Source organism: Nematostella vectensis, chromosome 11 (assembly GCF_932526225.1).
Source record: "Nematostella vectensis chromosome 11, jaNemVect1.1, whole genome shotgun sequence".
Lineage (NCBI taxonomy): Eukaryota > Metazoa > Cnidaria > Anthozoa > Actiniaria > Edwardsiidae > Nematostella > Nematostella vectensis.
Window position 1 is genome coordinate 9,151,399 of NC_064044.1, and position 14,842 is coordinate 9,166,240.

Consider the following 14,842-nt stretch of genomic DNA (forward strand, 5'->3'; position numbering starts at 1 on the left):
ACGGTAGTTTTATAAGGTCGAAAACCTCTTTACTACTACTACTACTACTACTACTACTACTACTACTACTACTACTACTACTACTACTACTACTACTATTACTACTACTACTACTACTACTAGAGAGGGGAGAGAAAGAGGGAGAAAGAGCAGGGAGAGGGAGAGGATAGACAGACAGACAGAAGAGAGAAAGAGAGCAACAACTGCATCATCAACAGCAACCACAGATTATAATGACAGCGGTGGTGATTACAACACACCCACACAAACAGCAGCAGCCTTAACGATGTTATCGTCAAAACAGTTAGATATGATAACAGCAATAACAAACTGAGAGTGACAGCAATGACAGAAACGACCGCAACGACAGCAACGACAAAAGTAATTGCACCTGAATATTTACAGATATGACACCATTAACAAGAATGCAATAGCGACTGGAGCAACAGGGACACTGGAATTAGCCCTCGTACCGATAGAAAAGATAGAAAACTTTTGTAAAGCGTGACTGATAGACTGAGAGAGGATGTGGAGGAAGTGTTTGGGGAAAACAACAGAAGGAGAAGAGAAAAAGAAAGAGAGACAAAAACTTAATATGAGATGAGAGAACGTAATTTGCTGTTATCACACTATCATGTTGATATAAGGGGATCAATATACTTGAAAAGTGCATTAATTTTGTGTTAAAATCACAAACTTACCGGGTTAATCCAGCCGGACAATTTAATAACGATTTAATGACTTGAATATTGTTCCATCAAGCAAGAATTAGGATTATCAAACAGGACCCGACTCGTTATTAACACAAACACATCGCGATATCGACCAATCGCATTCTTTGTGTACATACGGGATATTCACCATATGGTGCCGGTCAACACTTTACTTTAACTTGAAACAGAAGACTTTACAAAGCCAGGCAAGTGGGTGTGGAAGAACCTTTCAACGTTAAACTTCGCAAAGCTAAGAAATTTTTTTGTGGAAAGTCGTGATCAATGCATGATAACTGAATGAAGAAACCAAACTTCTAATAACGACTTAAATGACAAGAAAACGGAAAAACGCCGCTGTGACGCTGTTGATGCTAATCGGTGAGTGAGAATTATTTAAATATTTAAAGCGATCTAGAGTTCTTTTTAATACTAATACTTTTACTTGTAAGACTGGTGTTCAAAAAAGACAATAGAAAATGATTTTTTTGTAGGTGCTTTGTGGTCGTTAAAATATTTCAAAATAGTATTCTTTGAAAGTAGGGTTGTTTATTATGATGATTACGTTTTATTGTATCGATATGGAATCTAATCACATTTTTATATCGGCTTCAAGTTCAAATTTAACAAACTTGCCTTTTTCTTATCTGTATGTCTCTACTGTATTATGGCATATATTTTGTCATGAATGTCCGTACAAAGAAACGAAATTAGGGCAATAGGGACGTCAAGAGATCACGTGACCTTTTTGGGTGGCAAATTAAAAAAATGATCAAACAAAATATCAGAAATAACTGCGCCCGTCACACCAGGGAACGACGAAAAAATAACATATTTAAATGAAACCAAACCCTTTCTAAAAGAAGGAACTGTTTTTTTCGTAAGTGCTGAATAAGTTGCTTTTTGTTGCTGTTATTTTGCCACTAAAGTGCTGAGCGCGCGCGAGTTTGCCACCCAAACAGTCACGTGATTTCTTAGCGTAAGTCCCCTTGGTAAAACTAAGCTTAAGTCTTCCAAACTCCAGTGTCATAGCAGGCCTCGAAATATTGTGGTTACAATACAGAAACATTAAGAAAATATTTGGGGGCACAGCCACGCCCCTACTGGTCATATCCTTATAATTTTTGAAAATATTGGGTGGGGGGGGGCACGTGCCCCTGCTGCCCCACCCCTTGTTACGGCCAATTTTCATTTTGGATAAGCAAAGATTGAAAAAAGGGTAAAAGGAGCAGGACCATATTAGTGGCGTGGCTGTGCCACGTATCGTGTTTCTGTATCGTATGTGTCATATCAAGAAAATTTAGACAAATTAAAATTGTCGTTTTTGCCAAGCGCTGTCACTTCCATATGAGGAAAATAATATATTCCTTATTTGGAAAAAAATACATGATTCTTGTCGTTTTTAAAGTTGCCGTACCGCAGGTGTTTCGTATACTTTATGACTTGTATTCAGAAGATAAAAACAGTGTCTGTGACCATCTTTAGCCAATAGAGAAGTCTCTGAAAAGAAACTAAGATTCCTCGGTACCAGGCCCCAGAAACGACAACGTTTTCTTTAAATGCCCCTCCAAGCCCGTCACCAGGATTTTTTTCTTTTGGGGGGGGCGGGTGGGGGGTGGCGATGCGAAATCCAAGCTAATTTGTCCGGGGGGCTGCAGCATATGAAGAAAACGTTGTCGTTTTGAGGGACTGGTACCGAGGACTCTTAGTTTCTTTTCGGATACTTTCTCCATTGATTAAAGATGGTCACAGTCACTGTTTTTCTCTTCTGATAACAAGTCATAATGTTTCCGAAGCACAACATGCGGTACGGTAACCTTAAAAATAACAAGAATCATGCAGTTTTTCCAAATAAGGAATATATTAGTTTCCTTATATGGAAGTGACCGCGTTTGGCAAAAACGACAATTTTTGTCTGAATTTTCTTGATATAAAGGGGGTGGGGGGATTTTCTGATACAAATCTGACCAACCCCAAAGAACAAGGATTTTTTTGCCATTGCAGTATTTCCACGAGACGTTTATTATCGGATCTGGCTACAAAAAGATTGACATACCAGGGATACCATATTTGTCTTTATTTTCGCGAGTCTTTAAATTCGCGATCCCGGATGAATTGTGTTTGAAGGTGACTGAATTTCGCGAATTTAACTGTCAAAGACCAATATATTTAAACAAAACCAACACGTCCCTTTTAAAAGTCAGTCTTACTGTAATGAAAAGGGGGCTTGTTTCTGAGCTATTATCGATACTTTTGTTGCCTTAAGAAGATTATAATAGAACTTTCAATCGGTCAACAATTTTTCTATGACATTAAATTTCGCGAAATTAAAGTTTGCGGTCTTATTGTCCGATTGTTTTAAATCCAAAAATAAGTTATCTTGAATGTCTTTTTCTATCTTATTCGCATATGCTTTATAGTTTTGTCTACAAAATAGCACGTCTATTGCGAGCCGGAAGTGGACATTCGGCCATTGTGGGGGTGTGTGTTCGAACCCCCTGCACCCCCCTGGGCACGGGCTTGCCCTCCCCTCCCTGAAAAATACCTGTTCTAGCTTTGAAGTGTAAGATTTTGCCTGAGGGAAACGAAAAATAAAGAACGGGAAGGTCGAAGTTTTAGGTCGAGAGTAACTATTTCTGTATCCAAAGTTCTTCTGGCTCTTCTTTTACAGTTTGTTACAACGTGGTGCGATGCAGAAAGGTCGCAGCTAATGATTGCTGTACCGCCATTTGCTTGACGACTCCGACAACGAATTTAGATCTAGCAAGCATTTCGTCTTTTCATACTAGAGCAGCCCTTACTACGATCGAGTCAGATGGTTACCCTAGCTCGAGTGTTACAAGCACTTCATCGAATGTTGTCATAAGACCTTTGATCTCCAGCACTATACCAACTATGTCAAATATCGTGAAGACAACCACCTCAAGGCTTGACATTCAAATCAAAACAAGATTGACTACTAAGAGTGCTTCCAAGAGCTTTATTATTAGCTCTGTAGAACCAACCAGTACCAAGCATGATTCAAGGACCTTCACCAATTACGCAAGGAAAACCACCACGGTCTTTCACTCAAGACTTGATCCGAGTTAAAGCACAGCTTATCTCATTTTTCACAGAACAACAAGTTCGAAGAAGACGACAAGGCAAAAAGGCTTACATATAAGGGTTACTTATAATAAAGGCTTATGCTTAATCTCTAATAGAGACAGCGTATTACTAGAGGTAAAAAAATGCGATATGTAAGATGAGGTGAGCTGAGCTGGGGTGTGGTGGGGCGAGGCGAGGTGAGGTGAGGTGAGGTGAGGTGAGGTGAGGTGAGGTGAGGTGAGGTGAGGTGAGGTGAGGTGAGGTGAGGTGAGGTGAGGTGAGGTGAGGTGAGGTGAGGTGAGGTGAGGTGAGGTGAGGTGAGGTGAGGTGAGGTGAGGTGAGGTGAGGTGAGGTGAGGTGAGGTGAGGTGAGGTGAGGTGAGGTGAGGTGAGGTGAGGTGAGGTGAGGTGAGGTGAGGTGAGGTGAGGTGAGGTGGGGCGAGGCGAGGTGAGGTGAGGTGAGGTGAAGAAGAGGTGAACCAATACTTTGTTGGATCCGCAGTTAGTAAGTTGATGAGGACATGCATGGTGAATTTAGGTTGGGTGTGGTTTTGGTGGTTATAAAAGAGACGTGTTAGTGGGATATGTAGACATGAGGTTGTGATCGTAATTAATTCAAATTCGGGTAATTTAAACTTTTTTCTTTCACCTCTTTATTCACCCCTCAGATCAACAAACTTATACAAGACTTGATTCAGCATCCGACAAACATTTCATTCGAGGTAAGGTGCATATCAGATTAAAAAAATGTTAACCAACCACTAATAACTTGATCTTTTTCTTTCTTTTGGTTAGGAGGCCGTGGCAGCAGTTGACAACATCACAAGTCTCTTAAACGAACCTCAAATTGACTCAAATCTGGCCCTCAGCACATTGATGAATGCTTCCAGAGCCTTTGAAAAGTTCGCAGCTGAGTATGGCGCTACACATTTGAATGAGACGAGCCCAAGAATTTACAAAGTTTCCACTGGAATAGGTGTTTGACTTATTTTTTTTTCCTTGTTTTATTTTATGAATCTGTTTACCGCGGTCGTCGTCATTGATTGCTATTGTTGTTATTGCTGTCATGCTTTTTTTCTGTATTGATGTTGCCTTTAGTTCTGTTTTTTAAAATGCTGCTTTCGAAACGATGAAAACCTGCCATATATTTAGGGGGAGAGGGACTGCAACTAACTATATTTTCTAAAACCCTGATTTGGCTACTGGTCGGTCTTATTTAAAAGCTATGAGTAGTTTTGTTTGTGTATTATTTTGTGTTTAAATACTTCTATTTCCAGATGTGCTGTTGCAGAAGGTTTTGAATCCGAAGCAGTCGAGTGACTTTAAGTTCAGTTACAGAAACAATATCAACGAGCTGACAATACAAGCCAGCGTACCCTGGCAGAACATCGACAATGGTAAGTTAGCAGTGAAAGTTGGGTGATCATTTATTGAGGAATGATCAAGGATACTTGTGTGTGCCCCCATAAATAAACAAGCCTACCAAGGTCTCTAGAGAGAATAACGACAACGATGTAAGGGACGGAGCTAAGGATATATCGGCGGAAGCAAGGGCTTCGTAATCATGGGTTGGCAAGGCCAAATAACTAGCCCTCGCGGACCACGGCACATTGGGTATAAGGAAAACAGGGCGTGTCCACGCTGAAGGGCGTGGTCATGTTAGCAACACTACCTTACAACATATACAGGAACACTGAGAGAAAGGGGTGAAGTTTACAACAAAACATGTTTGTTAGACTGAAATTGCATGGCTTTCAAAATTACATGACTAGATGACCCAACTCCCCCGCGCCCCTCCTCACTTACACAGATATTACCTAGGTAGAAAGAACGTGGAATACGCCAACGGTAATGCAAAATTATCATGGCTGTGGGCAGGGAGGGTTTGACAAAGCGGCTGTATCCCGCTTCTCGTATCCCGGGAGAAAAGAGACACGGGAAGTCTGCATTGATCGTTAATCGGCAACTCTTATGGAAGAGTTATCTATGACCTGGGCTACGAGCTGGGCGTGGCATAAAAGGTTGCAAGAGTAAACGAAGTGGCCATCACTATAGCTCCTTGCCTTGTATTTGAATAAGGAGAAAACTATTAGAAGAGGTCAATATGATGAATATAAAAAAACATTGAAAGGAAACAAAAGTCCATAGATAACATATATGTCGTCCTCTAATAAACATTGCTCTAATTTAGTCATTTTCTTTGCAGGTTCGGTAATCCTTGCTGTGGTCTTTAAAAACTTCATACAAGCCCTACCTACGGGCGGAAATATTGAAAGGTAAGTGATAAAACAAACGTAGTGAACAACAGGCGCATAGACAGGGGGTGCACAGGGTGCGCGCGCACCCTCTTGGCGGCGAATAAGTAGATCATCTCTTATTAAGAAAATTCTTCAAATTCTATGCTTTTTCATATGATTCCTTTGACTGTGCACCCCCTCCCCCCTCAGCCAATGCTGGGTACGCGCCTGAACATTATGATTATCTCACTAAATAAAAGAGAGAAAAAATTGCCCCGTGAAACACAGAAGTGCAGATGTGAAAAACAGAAATTATTAATAAATACTTGGGTATCCGTTACAGAATTTCAATAGTCCAACTTGATGTATTTTCTACAGATCGATTGACAGTCACGTACTATCGCTAGTGCTTCATCCAAACCCAAGAAGCGTTCTCAACAAGAACGTGACCATGACTTTTGACCATAACAATAAGGTATGAAGTGGACATTCTATATAACAGTAATCTATGTAAGCAGGGCAGCAGTTAGAATTCTTTTGAAGGAAGGGGGGGGGTGTAGTTGGGGGAGGCTCACTTATTGCTTGTACTTACGGAGGATGGGGGGGGAGGGTAAGGGACAGGCGTTGCTTCCATTCTCCTTTTCGCATGCTAGCAAAGGCGCTTCTGAAGTCTTTCTAAAAGCCTAAATCAAGATCAGCGTTTAAGTTTTAATCATTTGATTGGAAATAAAATTGCCTAAAACTTGATATTAATTCAATTTGCAGGATAAGATGTTCACAGGTGAAGTTCAACGTTCTTGCGCCTTCTGGAAATTTGCCACAAGGTATTGTTCATACACTGAGCAGCTGAATTGTCTTACCGTTTATGTAAACTGTCCAAGCGCTAGCACCGCCCTTGAACGTGTAATATGGAATTGATAGCACCCACTTTAAATAGAGAGTCTCCGAGGATTGTCCGATTGATTTTGTGTTGGTAAATGCGATGGGATGAGTTGTTTTCATGTTGTACTGTTCATTGACTCATTTATCAACTTCATGAAGTCATGAGTTGTTTTCATGTTGTGCTATTCATTAACTCATTTATTGAGTGATTTCATATATGGTCTTCATTTTCTCCTATTGATTGACACATTGATGAGTTCCGACTTAGTTACGTCATGATTTGTTCATGTTGTGCTTTTCATTGACTCATTTATCGACGACCTAAGCTGTTTTCATTTTGTGTTAGTTCGCCATCCTCTTCTGGCTCATGGTCAACAGACGGATGTACAGCGGTCTCATCTGACAACCACGTGACGACGTGTAGTTGCAATCATTTGACGAACTTCGCGATACTGATGCAAGTTACTCCAAAACCTCCAGTATGTACTAAGGGGGGAGGGCAAGGGAATCCGTCGTGTGACAAACATCGCGGTACTATTTTAAGTTACGCCAAAACTTCTCTCCCTTATGTACTAAGAGGGGTAGGACTATAAGTACATTTCTGATGACGCGGGTGAAGAATGAACCAAAGGTTAAGACCTTTATTCCACCAGATATCGCCCACCGACTCGATCGTCTTTGACCTGCTGACGTATATCGGACTTGGTCTCTCTCTGCTCGGCTCCACTCTCACCATCTTGGCTTATCTGCTGCTCACGTAAGGGCTAACACGCGATTAACACAGGGTAACCGCAATAAATAACTGATATCTATATAACGAAGACTTGGTTTAAAGCTGGGCGCCACGAGCATTTATTAATAGACTCATTCTCACACATCAATTCGGACGTGATTGTGCTATTTTTAGCGGAGAAATTTATCTGACTTTGAAAATTATAGAAAAGAAATCGGAGCCCCAATACATAATCTAATAATTGTAATTCTTATGTTTATTGTTTTATTTGTGGGGGCCGCATGTGCCAGCGGATGCAATTTCGAGTGAACCCAAAAGCGAAGCCCCCAATTTATGATCCTTTAATCCAAAGTTGTAATATATTTATTGTTTTATTTGATAGCGACCGCACGTGCCAGCAGACGCAGATTCCAGTAAACCTAGAAGCGGAGCCCCAATTCATAATCCTTTTATCTAAAGTTTCTCATATATTTATTGTTATTTTGTAGCGACCGCACATGCCAGCAGACACAGATTCGAGTGAACCTCGTGTTCTCGCTGTGGGCGGCTCATCTTTTGTTCCTCACCGCGATTGACGCCACGCGATACACAGTAAGGGACATGTAACGCAACACACAATTCGACTCCATTTCAGTTTGCGTGACCGTTGCGTGTCACGCAATAACTTTCTTTGTTTGACCCACGTAAATGTGATAAGTCACACAACGCCCATATCAAATATCATTATGACCATATTGGGGTGTAAGGTCATGCAAGGCTGATTCACATGCAGCTGGTGACAAAGTTGTGACAATGCGTCTGTTCCTCTTGTTTTATTTTACATGTGGTTTGTCTTACGGTGTCATGTCACGCACTACATATTTTAGTCTATTATGTAACGCAAGCATGATATTGATAATATAATTTTTCGCAGGTTGTTTGCGTGACAGCGGCAGCAATGCTTCAATTGTTCCTCATGGCCGCGTTATTCTGGATGTTGTTGGAGGGAATCCAACTCTATTTACAGCTCGTGCGCGTCTACAACGCCGACATGAACCTCAAACTGTGCTACCTATTCGCCTGGGGTGAGTGACGTCATGTGATAACATCGAAATGACGTCATTAGCCCTATTTACACTACACAAAACTAACCCGGGTTCGGCCCGGGCTAAGTTAACCCGGGTTAGTTAACCCGGGTTAGTTTTGGATTGGAGTGTAAGCACTGATCTGAGACGAAACAGGGTCAATAACAGAACGCATGCGTAGTAGTAGATTCATCAAAGTAAAAAACTAACCCGGGTTACTTTTAAAACTAACCCACCTCGAGAGGTCGAACCCGGGTTAGTTGCATTTACACTACGAAAAACTAACCCGGGTTAACTTAACCCGGGTCGAACCCGGTTTAGTTGCATTTACACTACGAAAAACTAACCCGGGTTAACTTAACCCGGGTCGAACCCGGTTTAGTTGCATTTACACTACGAAAAACTAACCCGGGTTAACTTAACCCGGGTCGAACCCGGGTTAGTTGCATTTACACTACGAAAAACTAACCCGGGTTAACTTAACCCGTGTCGAACCCGGGTTAGTTTGCGTAGTGTAAATAGAGCCATTGGTAGGTTAGTGACGTCATATGGTAAGATGAACCTAAAACTGTGCTACCTTTTTGCCTGGGAAAGTGACGTCATGTGATTACCATGGGAGGTTAGTGACGTCATACGGTAACATGAGCTACAAAACAGTTTAGCCTATTCGCCTGTGGGGAGAGTGACGTCATGGATAGAAATGACGTGATTCAGCAGATGACTGACGTCATAGTATGACGCTATGGTAAAATGAGCCTTAAACTGTGCTTCTTATTTGCGTGACCAAAAAGATATTAGAGGTAACATTTCGTAATGTAACCTCACAATGTTGTAATAGCGTCAAACATTATTCCTAATGACGTCTTTTCCACAGGTATCCCTGTACTCGTGGTCGGGATTTCATTTGCTGTTGTCGCTGGAAGCTCAAGGGGTATTCAGAGCTATACACAACCAAATGCGTAAGTGCCACGTGCTAAAAGAAAGAGTAGGAAAAGACAAAATCAACTAATCAAGATCGCTCGTCGATGTTAAACCAAATGGAATCTGTTACCATTTTGTATTTATTATATCTTTTTTTTTCTGGTATAGTTGCTGGATTTCCTACAACTATTATATTGCCTGGACTTTTGTCGTGCCCGCAGCACTCGTTATTGTGGTAAGTATATAAACGGAATACCTGTGGTACCAGGTAATTTGGACTTTTGGCCTGCCCGCAGTGCTAGTTATAGCGGTAAGTATACAAATGGGACACTTGTGGTACCATGTTAACTGTGTGAAAGTCCTCTGAAAGAAGTCAATATTTTCATTGGCATTGAGCCTATCACTCTATTGCTTCCTTTCTTACCGTATTCACATAAATGTTTCCTGTTCGGTCTCAGATCACCATCAGCATTATCTCAATGAGACTTATTTTCCAGATCAACAGCAGCATATTCTTTCGCGTCCTAAAGGAGTTATCCAACATGAGCAAGAGACAGAAAAGGGCGCAGGACAGCTACTCCATAGTGTAAGGCAACGGCATTGTCACCAGTTTACTTTCCGACGGAAGCTTAAAAAACCCGGAAACCGACAAGAGACAAAAGAATCTATAAGAATCCGCGCTATTTTCAAACCAGACCATCCTCTCTAAAATATCAGTAACATCCTCACAAAACTATCAATAGACACTGGGGACGCTTTTACATTTTTGAAATGTTTTTCGCGACCGGAAGTCAACTGTTGACATTGTCGCTTTGATTAGCATATTTTTCCCCTTTTGGAGCGCGGTAAGGCAATCTACAGGCAAAACTCTAGATTCTGTGGAGTGTCTTAGTTATTTGAAAAAAAATTGACTTCTGCCTCAAACCTTTACGAACCATGGAAAAAAGGGGAAGAAGAAGAATGTCGGATACGAACGTAATTCAGTCCTAAGTATTTTTTCTTGATTACCCCATTCTTTCCTGGTAAGTATTAAAGTAGGTTATTTACAAATTCCCTATCACGAAAGTTTAACTCGTGTAGATTAAAACTAGGGTTATTTGTAAATGATGATTGCCCATGATTCCAGGCGTAACCTGAAGGCGTGTATTGTGCTCTTCCCCGTCCTGGGGATCACGTGGTCTATTGGATTCGTCAACATGCTGGATGCAGGCGTGGTTACCATGTACTTGTTTACAATACTCAACTCTACGCAGGTCAGTGATTTGGGCCGAAATCGACCGACATAAGACTGGCCCACCGACAAAAGACTGACCGACCGACATAAGACTGACCTACATGAGACTGGCCAGGCCCGTAGCCAGGATTTTGAGCGGGGGGTCTTCTTTTACCCATTTAGCGGACCATTTTCTCTTAGATAACTCGTCCATGCTCACAGTGGTACTCAATTTTCCTTCATTAGAGCGGACATTCCAGTGGCAAACCCCCCTGGCTACGGGCCTGCTGACCGACATGAGGCTAACTGACATGAGACCAACTGACATGAGATCAACTGACATAAGACCAACTGACATGAGACCAGCTGACATGAGACCAACTGACATGAGACCAACTGACATGAGACTGACTGACATGAGACTGACCAACATGAGAATGACCAACATAAGACTGACTGACATGAGACCAACTGACATGAGACTGACCGACATGAGACCAACTGACATGAGACCAACTGATATGAGACTGACCGACATAAGACTGACCAACATGAGACCAACTGACATGAGACCAACTGGCATGAGACCAACTGACATGAGACTCACCAACATGAGACCAACCGACATGAGACCAAATGACATGAGACTGACCGACATAAGACTAGCTAACATGAGACCAACTGACATGAGACCAACTGGCATGAGACCAACTAACATGAGACTGACCGACATGAGACCAACTGATATGAGACTGACCAGAATGAGACTGACTGACATGAGACTAACTGATATGAGACTGACCAACATGAGACTGACTGACATGAGACTAACTGATATGAGACCGACTGACATGAGACCAACTGACATGAGACTGACTGACATGAGACCAACTGACATGAGACTGACCGACATGAGACTGACCGACATGAGACTGACCGACATGAGACTGACTGACATTAGGCTGACTGACTTGAGACTGACCGACATGAGACTGACCGACATGAGAATGACCGACTGACACGAGACCAATTGACATGAGACTGGCTGACATGAGACCAACTGACATGAGACTGACCGACATGAGGCTGACTGACATGAGACCAACTGACATGAGACTGACTGACCTGAGACCAACTGACATGAGGCTGACCAACATGAGACCAACTGATATGAGGCTGACCGACATGAGACCAACTGACATGACACTGACTGACATGAGACTGACCGACATGAGACTGACTGACTGACACGAGACCAATTGACATGAGACTGACTGACATGAGACTGGCCGACATGAGACTGACCTACGACAAAAAACTGATCTACATGAGACTGACTGACAGACATGTTACTGACTGACATGAGGCTGACCGACATGAGACTGACTGACATGAGACCAACTGACATGAGACCAGATGACATGAGACCAGCTGACATGAGACCAACTGACATGAGACTGACTGACATGAAACTGACTGACATGAGAACAACTGACATGATACCGACCGACATGAGAATGACAGACGTGAGACCGACAAAGACAGATCAACTTGAGCCAGAAGACCCGATGATTAATGTATTGGTTGGTTGTTTGACGATGATTGTTATTTTGCCATTTTGACACTTTGTTTTTTATAGGGCCTGCTCATCTTCATTTTGCACTGTGCTTTGAATCTTGAGGTAAACAAAGTGTGTTAATGTATATTAACCCCCGCGTCTCAGATTGTTCCACAGATATGTGAGTCTCAGAGGGGTGCTTCTTAGAGACGTGTTCCTCAGAGGTGTTTTTTAGAAGAGTGTTTATCAGAAGGGTTTGTCTTGGAGGGATGTGTCTCAGAGGAGTGTGTAGCAGAAGGGTGTGTCTCAGAGGGGTGCGTAGCAGAAGGGTGTGTCTCAGAGGGGTGTGTAGAAGAGAGGGTGTGTCTCAGAGGAGTGTGTAGAAGAAGGGTGTGTCTCATAGGAGTGTGTAGCAGAAGGGTGTGTCTCAGAGGGGTGCGTTTTAGAGGATAGTTTCTCAAAGGTGTCTCCTCTTCGTTTGCTGTCTTTTATCTCATACCCTTGTACCTAATATACATCATACGTACTCAATATGCCGAATTTTGATACAGATCAGAGCGGCATTAAGGCGAAAACTCTGCCGCAAAAGCCAGATTGAAGATCTTAGCTCCTCGCACAGCCACAAAAAGACACACGGACAAAGTTTGATGACCGCACCATCGAAGACGAAAGGCGTAGAACTACAGCTAGAAGACGTCGACCCTGGAGACTTGCCTGGCACAAATACTATATAATGAAAAACCAAATATCTATCAAAAGAGGCATGGCACAATTTTACGTATTCCAAAAAACTACAAATAACTATAGATTAGGATCTTGGCTCCATGTATATGTTTATTGAGGATAGCAACTCGTATATAACAAAATAAAATGCCGCTATTATATTTATCAATCAAGGTAGATCAAGATCCTGAATCTTTTAGAATATGTTTATAAAGGATATCAACTCATATATGCCTGTACCGGAAAAATACAGAGGGTCTCAAAAACCTAAAAAACTCGTGGTTTCGGGTTCTCCTTTCTGGTTATAGCGACGGAAGTTTTCATGTAATTAATGACTGCAAAGAATACGTCAATGATTAAGCCATGCTTGTGGGTCCAGCGATTTCCGGCCGAGAAATCGCACGACGGAGAGGGAGAGCACGCAAGGCCTGATGGGTATCCGAGTATTAGGCCACGGGCTCTACGATTGCTCAGCGGCTGTTCTTTACTTTTGTACATAACTTAACTTGGTATATTTATTGTTGCATTATCGTCTTTATGTAGAAGACCATTGGGTCAGAAGTTAACAGGTATCCGAGCATGGTATCAAGCTAGTTACTTATAGTGGCTTATAAAGGAGGAACCTCAATATAGCGACACCCGATGTAACGATACTCTCGATATGACAATACTCGATATAGCGACACTCTCGATACAGCGACACTCGATATGACAATGCTATCGATATAGCAACACTCGATATTCTCGATATTGCGACACTCGATATGACTATACTCCCGTTATATACACTCAAAATAACGATATGCTGAGGGAGTTGGGGTGGGGCGATGCCGTGGGGTTGAGGGTGAGATGACACTGGGGAGTGGGGGCGAGGCGATGCTGAGGGAGTGGGGGTGGGGCGATGCTGAGGGAGTGGCGATGCTGAGGGAGTGGGGGAGGGGCGATGCTGAGGGAGTGGGGGAGGGGCGATGCTGAGGGAGTGGGGGAGGGGTGATGCTGAGGGAGTGGGGGTGGGGCGATGCTGCGGGAGTGGGGGAGGGGTGATGCTGAGGGAGTGGGGGTGGGGCGATGCTGAGGGAGTGGGGGAGGGGCGACGCTGAGGGAGTGAGGTGGGGCGATGCTGAGGGAGTGTGGATGGGGCAATGTTGAGGGAGTGGGGGATGGGGTAATGCCGAGGAGGAGGGGTTATGCAAACCGCTTATTGTGAGAAAGAGTTCCTGATGACTCAAATCAAGGCAAGTGCAGCATTGTCTATATTATTTAGAAACGCACCAGCCATCAGGTTAATGTTCTATAACATAAATTCAAATACACCCCTTTAAATCTGGACTAGACTGAGAACTATCAAGACACCTGTCTAAGCTTGTTTAAGCCTGGAGTCCCCCTTCAGTTATTATAACATAACACATTAATAAATTGAATTTTATCCCAACATCTGAATCCTGCTGTTTAACTCTCTAGGAAGGTTAATAAAGACCAACTGATAATATTAAATTTCACATCAGATTCTGCGTCCAATCGCCCGTTTGTAAATTGTGATAAATCGCCATCTAATAATGCATCTTAGTTAAATAAAGCTCACGTTCAGTAATTGAAATTCTTAGATTTTGAGATAATTTAAAAGTTATTTTGATTTGCATTCAACGGAATTGATCTGTTGATAGTAATTATAAAAGTATAAAACGCATTAAAATTAAATTTTAATATTTAATAGA

The 14,842-nt window shown here is 42.3% G+C and overlaps 1 protein-coding gene across 4 annotated transcripts in view; it reads left to right on the forward strand.

Moving 5' to 3' along the window:
* Positions 1-14,842, forward strand: part of LOC5508826 (adhesion G protein-coupled receptor L2) — a 37,622-nt gene that overhangs the window by 4,739 nt on the left and 18,041 nt on the right. For 2 of the 4 annotated variants that reach the window (XM_048734235.1, XM_048734232.1), the window contains exons 3-13: positions 4,465-4,518; positions 4,592-4,772; positions 5,074-5,193; positions 6,003-6,072; positions 6,412-6,508; positions 6,799-6,857; positions 7,262-7,394; positions 7,569-7,672; positions 8,137-8,239; positions 8,562-8,712; positions 9,587-9,671. In XM_048734235.1, the coding sequence (XP_048590192.1) occupies positions 4,465-4,518; positions 4,592-4,772; positions 5,074-5,193; positions 6,003-6,072; positions 6,412-6,508; positions 6,799-6,857; positions 7,262-7,394; positions 7,569-7,672; positions 8,137-8,239; positions 8,562-8,712; positions 9,587-9,671 (1,157 nt within the window). Of the gene's footprint in view, positions 1-4,464; positions 4,519-4,591; positions 4,773-5,073; positions 5,194-6,002; positions 6,073-6,411; positions 6,509-6,798; positions 6,858-7,261; positions 7,395-7,568; positions 7,673-8,136; positions 8,240-8,561; positions 8,713-9,586; positions 9,672-9,801; positions 9,869-10,130; positions 10,220-10,759; positions 10,887-12,485; positions 12,528-12,955; positions 13,301-14,842 lie in introns of those variants that run through there. The other 2 variants (XM_048734234.1, XM_048734233.1) reach the window with 2 other exon arrangements.